At 44.8% G+C, this 18,710-nt stretch overlaps 1 protein-coding gene across 1 annotated transcript; it reads right to left on the bottom strand.

Moving 5' to 3' along the window:
* Positions 1 to 1,212: 1,212 nt before the first annotated feature.
* MLKL (mixed lineage kinase domain like pseudokinase) lies at positions 1,213 to 14,965 on the bottom strand. Its single transcript, XM_067018375.1, is given in 7 exon segments — positions 1,213 to 1,438; positions 2,511 to 2,608; positions 3,557 to 3,752; positions 4,622 to 4,696; positions 8,356 to 8,814; positions 12,521 to 12,701; positions 14,909 to 14,965. Coding segments are annotated over 7 exon segments (1,242 nt in total). The 3' UTR covers positions 1,213 to 1,262.
* Between the last annotated feature and the right edge of the window lie 3,745 nt (positions 14,966 to 18,710).

Consider the following 18,710-nt stretch of genomic DNA (forward strand, 5'->3'; position numbering starts at 1 on the left):
AAACTTGGAGAGAAACTCTCAGTCTAATATGGTTGAAAATCAGAGGACAAAGTTGGGAGTGACCATAGTAGTTAGAAAATGAGAGAGAAAATCTAGGAAAGGAGAAAACCAGAGAGGAGAAGCCCCAATTCTGTATGTAATCTCTACCCAAATCTCTATCTTACCTCTGAGTTAGGCATGTGTGGAGCGACTTCAAGCAGTGGCTAAGCCTAAAATACTGAAAAGAGATTTCAGATATAACCAAGTAAAGGGGAGACATAGTTTGGAATTTAAGTCCAGCCCAATTAATTGCCTGTTAAAAAAAAATACTCTCTGAAGAACTATGACAGAATCTATACTGTCTACAACTATCAATAAAAATGTCCAAGAAATTTCCCAAATTACTGGAGGTATGAAAAAACATGAGGATAATCTATAATCAAGAGAAAAGTCCATCAGTGGGGACTAACCCCAAAATGACCTAAATGTTGGATTTAGCAGACAGGAGTTTTAAAGCAGCTATTGTAACCACTGTCAAGGATGTAAAAGAAAACATGCTTATAATGAAGGAACATGAAAGAAATCTCAGCAGAGAAATAGAAATCATAAAATTAGGAGCAAATGGAAATTATAGAACTTAAAAATACAATATCTCAATTTAAAAATTCACTGGATGAGCTTAATGCAAAGTTGGAGAGAAAGAGTTGATTAAACTGAAGATACAGCAACAGAAATTACTCAGTCTGAAGAACAGAGAAGAAAAAAGAAAAAGAAAAAAAAAAGAAAAGAAAAAAGAAAAAGAAAGAACAGACCTTTGGGGATCTGTGTGACAACATCGAAAAGTCTAACATTTATGTAATTGGAATCAAAGAAGGAAACGAGAGAGAATAGGGAAGAAAAAATATTTGAAGACATAATAATCCACACCTTATTAACTCGAAATAGGTCACAGACTTAAGCGTAAATTCTAAAACTATAAGAAGAAAGAAAGGAGAAGAAAGCAGGAGAAAATCTTCATGACCTTGGGTTAGGCAAAGATTTATTAAATAACCCCCAAAAGCATGATTCATAAAAACAAAAATTGACAAGCTGGACTTCAAAATTTAAAATGTATGCTCTTCAAAAAACGCTGTTAAGGGCTTTCCTGGTGGCGCATTTCCCCCTTCTGTCTCAGGTGTTACAATCAGAGTTAAGTAGTAAAACAACTTATGGAAGGGAAGCCTACCTGGGGCTTCTGGCCTCTTCTCTCCTTATCTCTGGGACTATCAGTAAAGAAGACAGACTCATTCCGTTCTTCTTGGCGCCCTCTCCCCCATCTGATACCTGTATAAGCCTCTGGCTGCCCCCAGGACCAGGATGATGCACTTGGCAAGGGTGAGGTCCTTTTCCGGATCCAGCAGTTCCCTCAGGGTCCCGAGCTCACAGTACTCCATGACGATGGATAACTGAGGTGGGGTCACTGATGGAAAGGAGCCAAACGCTATGAAGACCCAGCCCCACTCAGAGGTCCTACTCTCTGCAGCCCACTCCACCATCTCTCTACAGAGACAGACTCGCCTCTGCTATGTTTCTCCATCTCCATCTCATGCAGTTTGACTCCTTGAATGGGTCCAATACCCACAGAGTCTTTGTGGGTATTCTTCGTGGCGTTTGGCATGTCGGAATTCTACACTTCCCTTAGTTATTTGAGTAATGTCTCCCAGACTCAACCATATATCCCCGGAGGGCATACAGTGCTCATGAGGAGCTGAGTAAATATGTGTAGGAGGAAGAAATGAGGAACAGACTGCAGGGGCTGGTGAGGGAAGCTCAGACAGGAAGTCAAGGGCATGGGCCTGAGATGCAAGAACTGACACACACAGAGTTGAGTCAGTCACCTCGGTTGTCACCCAGGAGTATAAACATCACTGGAGGTTTTCCTTTAGACTGGGATTCTATGTTCCAAAGTCAGGTCACCTGAAGCAGTGGAGAAACTTCCAGAGAGGATAAGATGGGAGTTGCTCTGTCCTCTCTGTAGGCAAGAGCAGCAAAACGTAACCAGCAGGAGAGGCCGTGCTGTGAGGGAAAATGCAGCCACATTAAAAAAAATTAAAGTTAAAATGAACCTGAGGAGTGAGGTTCTTGGTAAAGGGGTAAGTTAATTTAGCTTTTAGATTCACTCTACACTAATGATCAACATTAGATTCCTTGTTTGGGTCAGTCAGCTTTATAACATTTTATTGCAACAAAACACACCCATCACCCAGGTCAGCATCTGAACAAGCATTTCCTAGGTTCCCAGTGAACCAGCAGGAGGAGATATGGTCGCATTAGTGCAAACCAGCCCTGGGGCTGAAGCCAACTTCAAGCCCTCTTCTCCTGAAAGAAGATGGGAACCTGCATCTTGGGATGTGAAAAAATTAACAGTGATAAAAAAGCACTTGTGTAGATGCCACCCTTTGAGCTGTTCTTTAAAAATGCAATGCAGTAAAACACAGAAGACATATGACAGACCACCAAAAGCATACCCAGTCCTAGAAGCAGCCTTATACCTGTCTCATCAGTGCAAATCCCAAACATACGCAGGATATTGGGGGAATCAAATTTCTTCATGGCTCTGATTTCATTATTGAAAGTATGCCTCACTATTCTATGAGAATAAAAGGGGAAATTAGTATTTGAGGATTGGAAGGTCCTTCAGAGAACACTCAGTATAGTGACCATCTGTGTATATGTGGGGTGTGAGGGATGATCAGCATCTCCCAGGGGTGAGTATATAGGTGTATCCAACCTGTTCTGAAGAGTCACCTGGTAATTCTTAGTCAGTTTAATATATGCATAGCCTATGATCAATCAATTCCTCTCCTGGCAATATAGCCCAAAGAAATTCCCATACAGGTCCATAAGGGGATACTTAAGGCAGCATTATTTTTGATGCGGGAAAGTTAGAAACAGGTTATTTTCCATCACTGGAAAAAAAGGCAAAATGTGGATCTCCACCACGGACAGCAGTCAGAAGGAAAGGACTACAAGTACAGTCCATGATGCTGAGTGAGAATGGTAAGAAAAGTAGGCAGCAGACATACAACACTACCATTTGTGAACATTTAAAACGCACACACATATAATGACAACATACATTTTGCCAGAACACATACAAACAAAACACTTTATTGTCTGTGGAAGGGACGGGAAACTAAGAAACAGGAATAAAAGGAAATACATCTTTTTTTTTTCTTCCCGGCCGCACCTTGCAGCTTTCGGGATCTTATTAGTTCCTTGACCAGGGATTGAACCTGGGCCCACGGCAGTGAAAGCGCCAAGTCCTAACCACTGGACTGCCAGGGAATTCCCAGGAATACATCTTTAAAAATATCTAAATACATGAATAAATAAGAGAAGTTTCCAGAATTGACGTTGGAAGACATGTCTTTAAGTCTAGACTCTGCTCCTTAATAGCAGAGAGCAAGTCATTTAACCCTTTGGGGTCTGGGTTCCGCTATACCTAAATATGGAGACAATATGCCTCTCTCCTTGTGGAGTTATAGAGAGGAAGTAACTTGGGGGGTTACAGAAAGAACTCTGCACAACAACTTACCCAACATCTCTGGCCTGGGGTTTGTTGAATACTTTTATGGCCGCTGGAGATTTGCGGTATTTTCCTTCATAAAGTGTGCGAAATTAATTTTCCTTTAGCAGGATCCAATCGGCTTCTGGAAGCTCCTCTTTCTTAATCTCCTTGACTTGATCTTCTGGGAGCCCCTTCTTGCATTTCTCTGGGACTGACCTCATCCCTAGGAGAGACGGTAATAAAGAGTCAATAAGCTGAGAAGGGTGTGTGTCAGAAGGGAAGAGGCATCTTAGCAACATGTGAATGGGAAGCCCTACACCATGAACCAAAGCTGGCCCTGCCTGGTCAATCAGAAGTCAATCAGAAGATTGACTCATCCCAGAAGCGAGGTCCCAGTGCTTCTGAGTGACTGGTACAGACACATCTGGATGGTTAATAGAAATGTCTCATGTACTTCCTTTCCCTCCTCTTCAGATCCTCCCCGTCTCCAGCCTACACCCCCATCTCAACCCACCTCTCTCATCTACTCCTACTGCCACACAGCTTGGCACCTGAGCATTTGGCATCTTGTCGAGTGATTTCAGTTCTACTATGTATATACATAATTCAGGCTCAGTAACCCCACTGCTGTTAAGGGCTCACGTCTCTCTTTTCTCTCCCTTCCTCTAGGCCATGGCTGGGAGCTCCCGGAAGGCAGGGTCTTTCTCTGCATCTTAGTTTCCTCTATGTACTGGCTCCAGCATAAAGCTGAGACTCACAGATGTGTAGAATGGATGAGCATTTTAAATTTGATTTGAATTTCTTCTTGGAAATTCAGCAAATGACTTGAAGCTTTGAGGCTATCTAAAGGAAGTTGTCAGCACTCGGACAGGTGCTAGAAGATATCTGGCTGGTCAAGAAGTTCCCTTCAAACGCTACTCCAGGGACAGAAGCCTGGGCCAGCCATGAGCACACCCCCAAACCTGTGGGCTGCTTCCAGCCTTCCAGCCCAGAAAATGGACAAGGGTCGGGGCGGGGTGGGCTGGAGTTCCTAGCAAACTAATGACTTCTAGTTTGGGGCAGTCAGAAGCAGCAGGGCACGTGATAACTCACAGCTCCTCAAGGTTTCAATGGTTTTCTTTGCATTGTTTTCCAATTGTCTCAATAAAGTTTCTATGGTTTCATTTTCTGCAAGAAAAAGAGCAGCAGATACTAAAAATAGAACTGCTCGTTAAGAGCACACCGAGATACCTGTTTTCATATATCATATTCGTTGCAGTAGGAATGATTACTGCTCATGAATATTCAGCTCTCCACTTCTAAGCACACAGGAAGTGCCCCGAGGCATGGCTGTGTGCCTTGCTTTGGCCAAGAAATGAAGTGAAAGAGATTTCAGGGAAGTCTGTGTCAACATCAAAGTGCCATAATATTGAAACATCCTGGAAGGAGAACAGCTACCTTGGAGAGTCTCCTGGACTTGCCCTGAATGAGAAACAGACATTTCTTTCTTTAAGACACTGAGTTGTTTGTTTGTTTGTTTTTTTTTTGAACCATAGTATAATCTAACCTATCCTGATTTATATATTCAGAAATATGTTAAAAAATTGATCATACACTACATAGGGTGGTCAACCATCCCAGTTTTCTCAGGACTGAGGAATTCTGAGGATATGGGACCTTCAGTGCTCAAACCAGGAAAATCGCAACAGACAATCTCAGACATGGTTAGTAGGAGTGATATTTCTACAACCTGCGTGGAGGGTAATCTGCCAACCTGTATCAAAATTTAAAATGTCCATACTCTTTGACCCAGCAATTAGACCCAGTAACTCTACTTCTAGGAATTTTCCCTAAAGATATCCTGAAATATATACAAAGATGCTCACAACAGGACTATTTACAATAGTGAAAAACTGGACACAACTTAAATGCCCATCAACAGGGAGTGTTTAGCATGCAACTGATTATACAATAACAACAACAACAGTAACAACAAACAGGGCTTCCCTGGTGGCGCAGTGGTTGAGAGTCCATCTGCCGATGCAGGGGACGCAGGTTCGTGCCCCGGTCCGGGAGGATCCCACATGCCGCGGAGCGGCTGGGCCCGTGAGCCGTGGCCGCTGAGCCTGCGCGTTCGGAGCCTGTGCTCCTCAACGGGAGAGGCCCCAGCAGTGAGAGGCCCGCGTACAGCACACACACACACAAAAAAACAAAACAAAAAAAACCCAAAACAACAAAATATACACTTAAATCTCCAGAAGGCAATTCAAGAAACTGGTAAGAGAGCATGTGTCTTGGAATGGAACCTTGCTGTCAAGGATGAGAGTGGCAGATTTATGTCTCATGCTGGGTCCTTTTTGTACCTTTTCAATTTTGTACTATATGAATGTATTACCCAATAAAAATGGCTTTACAAAATTGCAGGAAGTAAATCCTTTCCTCCAAGTTGATGACACCAACGGGCCACTTCCACCAGAAAGTGGACCAATGAAAACTCTGAAGATCACGAAGGCCAGGGACCGATCCTGCCCTTTGGCTGGATCAGCCTCTGCACCGCCCCCAACCTCACGCCAACCCGATTCCTGACTCTCTTTTTCCTTGGCAGCAGGTACTTGGTTGGGGGATTAAAAATGCCTCACTTTTCCTCATCCAGAAAAGAACCCATTTTGCCCACAGGTCTCTTCCGTATCTGGTTTGTCCTGTCTGAGTGTCTCCTGCTGACCTGATTGGGGTTGGACCACCCTCCACATCAAGGTGGCAGAACAGTTATCCCTCTGAATTCCATTACCTGGAAATGTCTTTCACTGTCCCCTTAATTCCTCTCCCTCCACCCACAATCCTAATAAGAGGGAAGGATTTGGAATTCATACCACCAGGATCTGCAAAAGTGTAAAGAGGTCACGGGTCCATCCTTCCCTCTCTTCCCTCTTCTGGTGGTCCCTGGCTCTACCGTCATCCCCCAGCCCAACCTAGCCCGTGTCTAATCCCTTTAGAGCCTTGCCCTCTGCCGAGTCCAATTGGAGCCACTCTAATTCAAGCCACTGTCATCTCTTACCTAGCCTCTAAAGTGGTCTCCTAACTGGGCTCATACTTCCACTCTTTTTTTTTTTTAACTTAAAAAAATTAATTAATTTATTTATTTTTGGCTGCGCTGGGTCTTCTTTGCTGCACGCAGGCTTTTTCTAGTTGCGGCGAGCGGGGGCTACTCTTTGTTGTGGTGCACGGGCTTCTCATCGTGGTGGCATCTCTTGTTGCGGAGCACAGGCCCTAGGCGTGCGGGCTTCAGTAGTTGTGGTGCACGGGCTCAGCAGTTGTGGCTCATGGGCTCTACAGCACAGGCTCAGTAGTTGTGGCGCACGGGCTTAGTTGCTCCACGGCATGTGGCATCTTCCCAGAGCAGGGATCAAACCCACGTCCCCCGCATTGGCAGACGGATTCTTAACCACTGCGCCACCAGGGAAGTCGCCATACTTCTACTCTTGCCCCCTGGGGTTTTCTGAATTATTGTTCCCAATTCTTCACTCCCATGTAGTAGTATTACACATCCACACTCTGGCCACAGCCTCATAGCGGGCACCCCACCCTCCCTGTCCCTTCGTGTTGGGCTTGCCCATATGACTTGCTTTGGATGCTAACGGATGTGATACAAATAGAGTCTTGAAATGTGCTGGCACTGTTGAGCTTCCCTTCTTGCCATTCTACCTCGGAAAGAACATTCTCCAGGTACTCATTGCTGCTTTAGCCTTGGCTCCAGAATGAGACACGTGGAACAGACCCAAATTGGACCTGGTGCCTAAAGGCCAGCCCAGCCAAGCCTGCATGAACTCAGGAGAACCCCAGCAGATCCACAGATCTGTGAGCAAGAGAATTAATGACTATTGTTTTAAGCCTCTGAGTTCTGGTATGGTTTGTTATGCAGCATTAGTGCAGCAGTAATTGACTAATACATATCCATTTGCCACATAGCAGCCTGGGTGATTTTCTTTCCATACAAATCAAATCATGACAGGCCCACATTTAAGGATCTCCTTTCACTGACTTCTAAGGACTCAGAATAAAATCTAAAATTCTTATCAGGCCTGCCAGGATCTGCATGACCTTGCTCCTGTATCTTCTGGCCTACTTCCTCACTTTAATCTGGCGTCTCTCCTTCACCTACCACACTAAAGCCATCCTGGCTTCTGGCTGTTCCTTGCACATGCCATATTTATCCCCACCTCAGGGCTTTTGCATTCACTGTCTTCCTGGCCTGGAATGCGCCTCTCCCTCAACTTCACATGACTCGCTCCTTTTCATTATTCAAGGTGTACATTCAAATGTCACCCTGACCACTCTCGCTGCACCCGCTGTCACTTTCCATCTCATTACCATGTGTACAATTTTTATTGCCTTTAGATAAAATAATTTACTTAGCCCTCTATCTGCAGACTTTATGTTCCATGAAGGCAAAGATCTTGTGTATTTTGCTCTGTGTTGAATCTCCAGCACTTAGAACAGTGCCTGGCACATGGTACTCAATTCCTGTTGGTTTAGATAATTCGTGAATTTTTCTTCCTGGATAATTTACATATTAATGGAAGGTCCTGGAAAAACTAAGGCTGGGAGGATTGACAGCAAAGAGAATGGAAAGGGAAACACGACTCATCAGTATCACCCCCACCCTGCCACTGGTGGCACACTCAAATCTCACCAGCCCCCACCTTGTCTGTACCCAGGGGGGTCCGGAGTTCTGAGTTACATGAATAGACACCTGCTAAAACCTCTTCAGCCTTCCTGACTTTTTGGTAAACCACAATGAGACTAATATACCCCCATTTGGAGTCCCCCCATCTAAAAAAACTCCTTACCACTTCTCAGTCCTTGGATAACCTTCCTGTCTTCCTCTGCATCCTATTTATCTTCCTGTTGCCAGAATGCTCCTGGGCTGATGCTTGAAATATGCATCCATTGATCGACCTGAAGCAGCAGTGAGAACTCCTCCCAGACATCTCTCAGCCTCTTGTTCACTCCACTGAAGAGTATTCTGTCATGCCCTGCTGTTAGAAACGTCTGGATATTGGATTTATTGCTGAACTTATCTATCCGTTCCTTAGCTTCCTCTAGGGCAGCCTGGAAACATTTCAGGGCAGTGGTTATCTCGGTGGGCAGGTTCCTCTCTCCTTGGGCCTGGAGCATTTGCAGAGGCTGCAGCAGGCCATGGACATGGTTCCTTAGATGCCAGCACTGTTTCTGGCAGTATTTCATCTCTTCACACTGGTTGTAGATAAGCTGGCCTAAGGAGATGATCTGCCTCAATTGATCCGTATCTGGAAGAAACAGATGGAATTTGTTTAAGTCCCAGGAATCTCCTGCATATTTACTACTGGGCTATGGGTGTCTGTGATTTAAATGGCTGTAGAGGTCTCCCCATCAATTTCATGTAAGGTAGAGATGGCTTGCTGTCCACCAAAATCTTCCAGTTTTAGCTGGGAAGTGTTGGCCCAGCTAGGACTACATCTCCCAGTCTTCCTTGCACCTTGATGTGGCCATGTGACTAGTTCTCACCAATGGGGTGTGAGTAATATGAGTGTTACTTTGGACTGAGTCAGGTTTGTCTCCTTCACACACTGTCAGCTGATTACACAGGATGATGTAGCCCTAGGTGTGGTAGAGCCCAAGAAGGGAGAATCCTGGATCCCGGAATCATCACTTGGAGGAGAGCTGCTCATAAACCTGGAATATCTGCCATGGACTAAATTTCCATTGCATTTGAACCATTATATTTTGGGGTCTATTTATTAAATAAGTTTAGCCTATTCTAACAAATATATCCTGCCAAAGTATAGGGGTGACTATAGGATAGTAGGTTGAAAAGCTCAGGCCCTTTCTAAAGAGGGCAAGGATTACCTAGTAAGTCACCAACTCTTCAAGGATAAAGGGCCCAGGGGTGGCAGATCTTCTAGTTTTTAAAGAGCAATCAGAAATTTGGATTTTTATGTTAAATCTCTCAATTTAAAATATTGCAACCAAGTCAAAAAATGTTTTAAAAACTGTGTAGTCCAACACTGTGTTGGTCAAATAAAATATGTTTGTCAACTGGATATTGCCCATGAAGTCTCAGTTTACAACCTTGGCCACAGCCGGCTGAGGATATTCAGGACTACTGTAATAGAAGTTGGCTTCTGCAATCTCAAATTTTCTTTCCTGGCTCTTTTCCCAGGGCTTGAGCAGCCCCGCCTCCCTGCTCCTCACCTCCATCCCTCTCTATGGTGTTTTTAGCACTCCGTAAATTTGTTCCAGCCTCCCCATTGGCCGATGCATCAATAAGCCTTCATGTTGTAAGTGCTGACCCCTCAGAGGCATTTGCACTAAAGACTAAGAGATTTTTCAGGCCCAGAGGAGTTGAGGTAGACATCTGTGTTGCCTACACAGCATCCATTTCTCTACTTCCTATTGCTGCCCAGATTTTCTGTGACTATCTGCTCCTCCTCCATTCAGCAATCAGTTTGTGGGGAGCTGGCCCCACCCCTGGTTCTAAGGGTGAGACTTGTAACTAAGCCAGTGGTTCTAAACTGAAGGTGACTTTGCACACGGCCCCCACTCCCTGCTGGGACTTTTGGCAACGTCTGGAGATATTTTTGGTTGCCACGACTAGGGGATGGGTGTTACTGACCTCTAGCGGGTAGAGGTCAAGGTGCTACGATGCATAGGATGCCTCCCATCCCACCCCACCCCACCAACAAAGAATGATCCAGCCCAAAATGTCAATAGTGCAGGGGTTGAGAAACGTTGATCTAAGCCATCAGACAATTCCTAGTAGCTTATCACAGTGATTGGTTCAAAACTGGGCACCTGGGCTACTTTGAGGGGTACGTTTGCTGGGGAACTTCCTGGCTCCCCTAAGACTGCCCAGGAAGTCAGCTTCTAACTCTCAACCTCTCTCTGAATATGAGTGAGAAAGCATGGAGCCCTGCTTCAGGAGGGCTGTGGAATGAAGCTAACCGTACAGACGGCAGAACGGAAAGGAAAGAATGAGCCCTCAGTGACAACATTGAGCCACTGGTGGTTTGAACTGACCCTGAAGTCTACCCCATTCCTCAATTACAGGTTTCTTGAACCAATAATCTTCCTTATTGTTTAAGCTCATTTGAATCGTGTTTGCTGTACTTGCAACCAAAGGCAACTGGGTTCAGTAATGAAGGATGATAATAGCGATGATTGCTCCAGGCTAAGTGCTTTAGAACCCCAAGCTCACTGTGGTTATCTGCATTGTATAGGTGAAGATCCTGAGGTAGGGAAAGGTTGCATTTAAATAAGTACAAGTCCACGGAAACGGTTGCCAGAGGACTTTTATTTTGGCAAGCAAGATCTTAGTTCCCCCGGAGTGGGAGTGCGGAGTCCTAAACAATGGACCGCCAGGGAAGTCCCTCTAAAGTACTTTTTAAAAAGTTAATCTCAGCAGTTCTATTCCAAGAAGGTAATTGGTCTGGAGCCCAAATCTGGATTAAAAGCATGAGTAAGAAACTAGCAGAAGCCAAACCAAATAAGCAACTAATTGATACATTTTTGTTGTTGCCTTAGAGTTATACTGATGTAACAAGAGAAGGGACAGGTATTAGGGCACGCCTAAAAAGACTCAATGGGTCTCAGGCTGCCTAGGTATTCGCAGTTGCTAAGCAGATAGCTTCAAGACCATTCCTTGGGACTCCTATGGGCAATGAACTATACACCTTTCTCTGGTCCACCGGAGACAAAGGCAGATGTGAAAATGTTGCTCAGGGAACCGTGAGGAATTCAGCTTCATAGCTCCAAGCTTCAGTTATATTATTGCCAGCCTCATCAAAAAAGCCACCTCTCAGAAACAACTAATCAAAAGATAATCGGAAAAAATATCCCACTCGTCAAAGCAACAATTTAAAACAATACATTTCTCAGGAAAAGTGATAACGTGGTATGAGGAAAACCACAGAAAACAAAGCTTCAAGAAATGGAGAGGGACTTCCCTGGCAGAGAAGTGGTTAAGACTCCGTGCTTCCACTGCAGGGATAAAAACCAAAAAAACGAAATGGAAAGAACTGTTATTTTTCTGGCTGGGAAGGTTACAAATGACAAACCTGGCAATCCTTTCCAAAGGTAAATCCAATTTAATACAGCTCCAATAAAACTCTCCATGGCACGTTTTGGTACTGAAACTAAATGGTCCTCAAGGTCATTTGAAGGAGGAAATTAGTAGGGATAACAAGGATTTTTGTAATAAAAAGGGACTTACTTATAAGATATTAAAATTATAATTACTAAAACTGTTTAGGGCTTATTAAGTATAGGATAAAGATACCAAAAGGATGAAAGGGAATATAGATACATACATACTTTGACTCAACAATGTGAATTTCTAGGAACTTGTGCTGTGGAAAAGCTCATATGTGTACAGATAGTTGGATACTAAGGATGCGCATTGAGGTGCCATTTGTAATATGTAAAACTGCTAACGACCTTGACAGGGATATGTTACTTGCAGAAAAACAATGAGGGGTAAAAGTCACTAATTTTAAAAGTGAAAAATCTTAAAACGGTAGTAACAATATAAATCCATTGAGAACTCTAATGCCATCAAGCAACCTTTCCTGATGAGACATTCTACGTAAGGTTACTCTCCTTGTGTCTAACATGGGCCCCAGAAAAGGAAGAGGGCATTAATCATCAAGATCTGGAATCGTCTCCCTTGGCAATGCCCCACTGTCTGGACTTGTCTGTCTGGGGCTGCCTGGCCAATTCTTCCGAGCTGGGTTCCCGAGGCCCTTCCACAGCGACCTCCACCCGGAGCCCACCCCTTTGCCGCGCCTTCTTTAGCTGGAAGCAGTCGGAGACGCGAGCGGGCGGCTCCACCCTCGGAGCCGAGGAAAGAGAACCAACTCGGTCCTGACCCCCACCTCCCACCGCGGCTCCCCCCTCACTGCCCAGGAATCTGGCTGCGCCCTTCAGCCCCGCCGCCTCCGGGGACCGCGCGCGCCCCGGGACGACTGCCAGACTCACCCTCGTCCCAGCTGGAGGCGTCCAGTCGGTCCTGCGCACCGTTCCAGGAAGAAACCTCGGCTTCCCTTCTCGGACGACTGCCTTCCTCCCGGGCGAGAAGTCTGCGAACGCGAGACCCCGGGGGGAAGTGCCGAGTCCCCGCGCCTCCTGCCCTCGGTGCCCGTGCCGCGCCTGCGCTCCGCTGGCGGAGCGGGACTCACCCGACGCCGGCTGCCACCGGCCGGATGTGGCCCTTCGAAGTCAAGCGACGTTTGGCTCACGGCCCCTGAGCCCGGCCCCTCCACGTGTCCCCCAGTCAGCTTCATCGGCGGCTGTTTTTGCCCTGAGCCCGCTAAAGAACTGGGAGTGGGACAGGGAAGTCTGACCCGCCTTCTCGGAGCTTTCACTGGGCTTTTGTAGCCAAACTGCAGGCTCGGGGTGCCTTGGTTCCCTAGAACCTCTTTCCATCTGGTTCAGAGCGAAGGATCCTTCCTTCCTTCTGGTATTCTCCCCTTGCCCTTTCCACACTCCCTCACCTTCCCCAGATTTCTCAGTAATTATTTACAGAGTACTCCTGGGGCCAGGCCCTGTGCTTGAGGCCGGAGATTCAGAAAAGAATAAGGTCCCAGGAAACTATTATAACCAGGACACAGTATGGGAAAGATTCGATGAGCAAAAAACAGAGCTAGAGAGAAGGTGCTTGCGTCTGCTTCTTGGTGCTTGAAAATATTGGGGTTGGGGGAAGGGAGTGAAGGAAGAGACACACTTAAGATGGGGTGGGTGGGGGGTGGTTCGGCGGAAATCAACTTCCTCCTCTAAGGTCATTGCAGAGCTTTCTGTTTTGGTGCGAGTCATCTTTTATTACAGTTCGCTGTGTCCCCAGCTAGAAAGTCTGAGGAATGGCATTCATTAATTCATCAGGATGTTTCCTCTAAAAGGACAGAATTGGATTGTATGAGAAGACTTTTGCGATAGGGAAGACCTGGGTAGAGGATGTCTGGGGTGTTGATTCATTTATATTCTCCTGCTATTTTCTTCTCCACCTACTGCATCATCAGTTTTCTTCTTAGGTCAGGTTCCCTAGTAGCAGAGTCCAAAAAAGAGAATCAGGTACATTGTGATTTATTGAAGGAAGGCTCTCAGGATAGAAGGTAGGATAGGGCAGGGGGAGAACATAGCTAAGCAAGGATGCGGTCTCAGTGCAGACTAGCTTCAGCCAGATTCCATGGGGAGGTCTGGAGCAAGAAGCTCTGGAGCAAGAGGCAGCTTCTGCTCTGGATAGATCAGAAGTTAGGTCACAAGAAGTCTTAAAAAATTGAAGAAGATTGAAATCACACCAAGTATTTTTTCTGACCACAGTGGAATGAAACTAGAAATCAATAGCAGAAGGAAAACTGGTAAATTCATAAATATGTGGAAATTAAACAACTCTTGAGCAACTATCCTGTCAAAAAAGAAATCAAAAGAAAATTAGAAAGTACCTTGAAACAAATGAAACACAACATACCAAAACTTAGGGGATGCAACAAAAGCAGTACTAAGAGGGACGTTCACAGCAATAAATACCTACATAAAAAAGAAGAACGATCTCAAATAAACAACCAAACTTTACACTTCAAGGAACTAGAAAAAGAAGAACAAACTAAGCCCAAGGTTAACAGAAGGAAGGAAATAAATATTAGAGCAGAAATAAATGAAATAGAAAACAGAAAAATAATAGAAAAAATCAGTGAAACAGTTTTTTTTTAAAGATAAACTCTACAAACCCTTAGCTACACTAAGAAAAAAAGAGAGAAAATTCAAATAAAAAGAATCACAAATAAAAGACATTACAACTGATGTCACAGAAATAAAAAGGATCAAAAGAGACTGTAATTCCCTGGAGGTCCAGGGATTGGGATTCCAGGCCTTCAGTGCCAGGGGCCCGGGTTTCATCCCTGATTGGGGAACTAATATCCCACAAAGCCCTGCAGCATGAGCAAAAAAAAAAAAAAAAAAAAGAGAGAGAGAGAGATTGTGATGAACAATTATATGCCAACAAACTGGGTAACCTAGAGTAAACAGATAAATTCCTAGAAACATACAGCCTACCAGGATTAAATCATGAAGAAATAGAAAGTCTGAACAGACCTATAGTTAGTAATGGAGACTGAATCAGTAATCAAAAACCTCCCAACAAAGAAAAGCCCAGGGACAGATGGATTCACTAGTGAATTCTACGAAACATTTAAAAATGAATTAGTACCAATCCTTGTTAAACTCTTGCAAAAAATTGAAGGAGAGAACACTTCGAAGCTCATTTTATAAGCTCAGCATTCCCCTGATACCAAAGCCAGACAAAGATATAAGTACAAGCCAATACCCCTGCTGAATATAGATACAACAATCCTCAACAAAATACTAGCAAACCAACTCCAACAACACATGAAAAGGATCATACACCACGATCAAGTGGTCATATACCATGACCAAGTATCCAATAAAAATTTTACTAGAGCTAATGAAGGAATTCAGCAGAGTTGCAGGATATAAGGTTAACACAAAAATCAGTTGTGTGTCTATACACCAGCAATGAAAAGTACAAAAAAGGAAATTACGAAAACAATTCCAATTACAATAGCAGCCAAAAGAATAAAATATTTGGGAATAACTATAACCAAGTAGGTGAAAAGACTTGTACGCTGAAAACTAAAAACCACTGCTGAAGTAAATGCCAGTGCCTGTATTTGCAGAACTGGCAGTCAATATGCAAAAGAACACACTGGTGCAGTTCACACAGGTCAGCCTCACAGGGTGCTGAGAGGGATGGGAAAGAAAGGGAGAGTGAATCTGGAGAGTAAATGGCAAGTATCTTGCCCATCTCATAATTCCTATGTCTGATGTCTTTGTTGGTGTATTTGCTGCATGTTGTTTCTATCAGCATTTACTCATGGTGCCTTCTTTCCCTGTGTGTTTTGTTTTGGTTTTATTGTGACTTATAGTCCTTGGAATTTTATCTGTGGGCATTTTTTGAGGCCTGGATTGAAGCTACATTTTTTTTCCACCAAGATTTATAAGTGCTTCTCCTGAGAGCCTTGTGGCTCCACCTGTCAGGGATATTTTACACTAAAATTTTGACTTGAGGTATTTCAAACCACACAGTTTATGTGAATCCAGGCTTCAGACCACCATGAGGGCTATGCTTGTGGTTCTATAGTCTCAAAAGAGCTTCTTCTCCACTCCATGCAGGTAATTTTACTTGCAGTGCCCTGGGAAGGTGGTTTTACTTCTGGTTCACTCTTCCACTGCGGATCTAGCCTTTTGGGGTCTGTAGCAGACATGTCTGGGATCCTTGTCATATCCCTTCAGTCCACCTCTGGTCTTAACCTCAGTTGTGGTGGAAGGTTCTGTGCGAACTCAGCCACAGTTCTGGTGGATAGTTCCTAGCAAGCTCACACTCAGCTTGTACTGACTGCATCCCACTACAATTGCACACATCTGTCTTTCTGCTTTTGTTCCAGGACCTTTGTCAAAGCCAAGGAATCTGGTTGCATTGCATGCTGGGACAGCACATCAGTGAGAAGGGTGTTGACACCAATGCTCAATCAATAGGAGAGGAAGCTGTGGGTAAATGTTCCAGCCTCTTGTCCTTTAGGTGGACAATTCTGGCAGGTATTCTGTCTGCTTCTCAAGATGCCCCTGCGGAATCTGTATGAGAACCTCACATACTCATTCTTATTTGGCTCCCCCGCTGTCTAATCTTTCCCAATTTCTCACTCTTTATTCCTGCAATTGCCTCCCAAACAAACTACATGCATCCATGTTCTTGTTTTAAGGTTTGCTTTTTAGGGAACCTAAATGAAGACAGCCCCCTACCTTTATGCTTTTGCCAAAATGACTTTTTTTCTTCTTTTTCTTATCGCTCCTTCTTCCCCCTCCCCCACTATAAGCTAATAAGGTGTCTGGGATGGAGGGAAGATGAGACTCTTGGCATTTTCCAAATTTCACATTCACCCTGTAGCATCCTTAATAGATAACAGTTCTTCATTGTGCTGTTATTACCTCATTGTAAAGAAATCTCCATCTTTTTTTGTAACCATCATATATTTGTAGAAAGTTAGAACTGGAACGTTCATATGTATAGTTCCAGCTTCCTCTCAAAAACAGTAGATGAGACAAAACAGTAAGTTAAGAGAACAGGTAAGGTGGAAAAGTGATGGAATTTTACAATCAGACATCTTTTTTCCAGTCATAAGGGGGCAGAGCTGCAAGCCGTCACCAGAGGGCAGCAGAGGCCACGGGAACCGGTGGAAAACCAAAGCCCAAACAATGCAACCTGCCAGAGATCTGACAGAGACGAGGAGCACAATTAGAAACAGTGCAAAGTTCAAAGGCAGAGATGGGAGGCTAGAGCCAATGCAGGAGTGGAACGGAGTCAAGTTAAGAGGGCGGTTCTTCAGGTCAGCCGAGAAACGCCCAGACAGCATGTCTGGAGGTAGAGCGATGCCAGAAATAAAGATAACGGCTATGGTCCTGTCCTCTGCCAGGGCAGCTGGGTTGTTGCTAGAGGATCAGGTAAGTTGCTAGGATCATTGAGAGTCAGTCAACCTGCGTATTTACTTTACACTGATCAGAATTTAAATGGCCCTTCACCCACGTAAACATTAAACTTTCTTGATGATTTTTGTCTTCTCCCACTACAGAAATAATCACGTGCTCCAAGTTTCAGGCTTTCCCATCATGCTAGATGCGCTGGCATCTTGATAATGTCCCCTGCTGGCTTTAGCATCTAATCTTTGACTCCTCCTTGGGTCTCTTGCACTTGAAGATAAGATTCTCTGTCTCCGGCAGATGATCACTGAGTAAGGACTGCACTGTGAGTGCCAACTGGCTTGAGGTTAAGGGCACTTTCTATATTATTCTCTTCTGTAGGATGGGGCTCATTCTCTCCCTTCCAAGGCCTTGTGGAAATTCCTAACCCCCTGGAAAGTTCTAGCCAGCACAGCAGGAAGCTCTGGGGGAGTCTGTCCAATATTCACTGAGTGGACCTTTTCATTCAACAAGATTGGCTTGATTTTTGGTTTTATTTTCCCCTAAATCTTCTCATTACCATGCTACAAACTCACATAGATTTTGGCACTTCTTACTAGCTCTGTTTTAATCTTTTTAAAGTATTTTTTTTTTTCCAATTAATTTTTTTGCTCAAACTTGCTCATCTTAGACTGTCTCCAGTGGACTCGCATATTTACAACTAGTTGATCTCTTTCTTTGCTCCTGCTTTTCGTTTCTTCCTTCGCCTGGGGAGTGATGCTCCATGGTTGGATTCCCAACAGCATCTAGGGAACGGAGGTTGGATTTCTGCTGCTTGGATGGCCTGATTCCGGGAGCCTGAGGGAGGATTGGCACAGACAGGCCGCCCTAACCTTCAAGCTGGGAGCTGCTCTCTCGAGCAGGGAGAGGCAGCACCCTCGCTGTGGCCACAGTCTCGCCAACATCAGCTTGCCTCCACTTTCATTTTCGCCTCTGCATCCTTGTGCAGGCGAATGCAGAGCCCACCTCCGCCGCACCTACTGAATGAGACTCTTGAGTGTTGAGGACTTGGATCTGTGGTTTGATACGTTCCATAGGTGCTTCTGATGTGGTGGCTGGAAAGATATCCTGGGAAACTGTTTCACCCAGACTGAGCTGGCCTGAAGTTCTAGTTCCTACATTGGGCATTTGTTGCCGGAGCCTTAGAAAAGTCAACTAGAGTCTTAGCTGTGGTCCGATAAATTCCAAAAGAAACACCTCCTCTGTTGTGCAGCAAGGCAGTTGGTGGGAGTTGACGCCCCCTTATGCCCACCTCCAGGTGTAAGCAGTGAGGGGGAGATGCTGTCTGCAGAGAATTTAAAAACAGTAACAAGGGAATTCCCTGGTGGTCCAGTGGTTAAGGCTCCGCGATTTCACTGCGAACGGCGTGGGTTTGATCCCTGGTCGCGGAACTAAGATCCCGCAAGCCCCGAGGCAGTGGCCAGAAAAAAAAAAACCAAACAGTAATAAAGTCGAATAAAAGGATAGGGGTTGGTCTGATTTTTATCATCACTATACCCCAGCAAGTCTACACAACCTGGTCGGCGATCGAATAAATACTCCTTCCTGCTCAACCAGCCACACCCCCCAAACCCTCCTGAGCCTTGCTGGCCTTGACAAAGTCTGGGGAGTTGTCATTAGCAAGTAACACCTCATCTTTTTT

This window comes from Kogia breviceps, chromosome 18 (assembly GCF_026419965.1).
Source record: "Kogia breviceps isolate mKogBre1 chromosome 18, mKogBre1 haplotype 1, whole genome shotgun sequence".
Classification (NCBI taxonomy): domain Eukaryota; kingdom Metazoa; phylum Chordata; class Mammalia; order Artiodactyla; family Physeteridae; genus Kogia; species Kogia breviceps.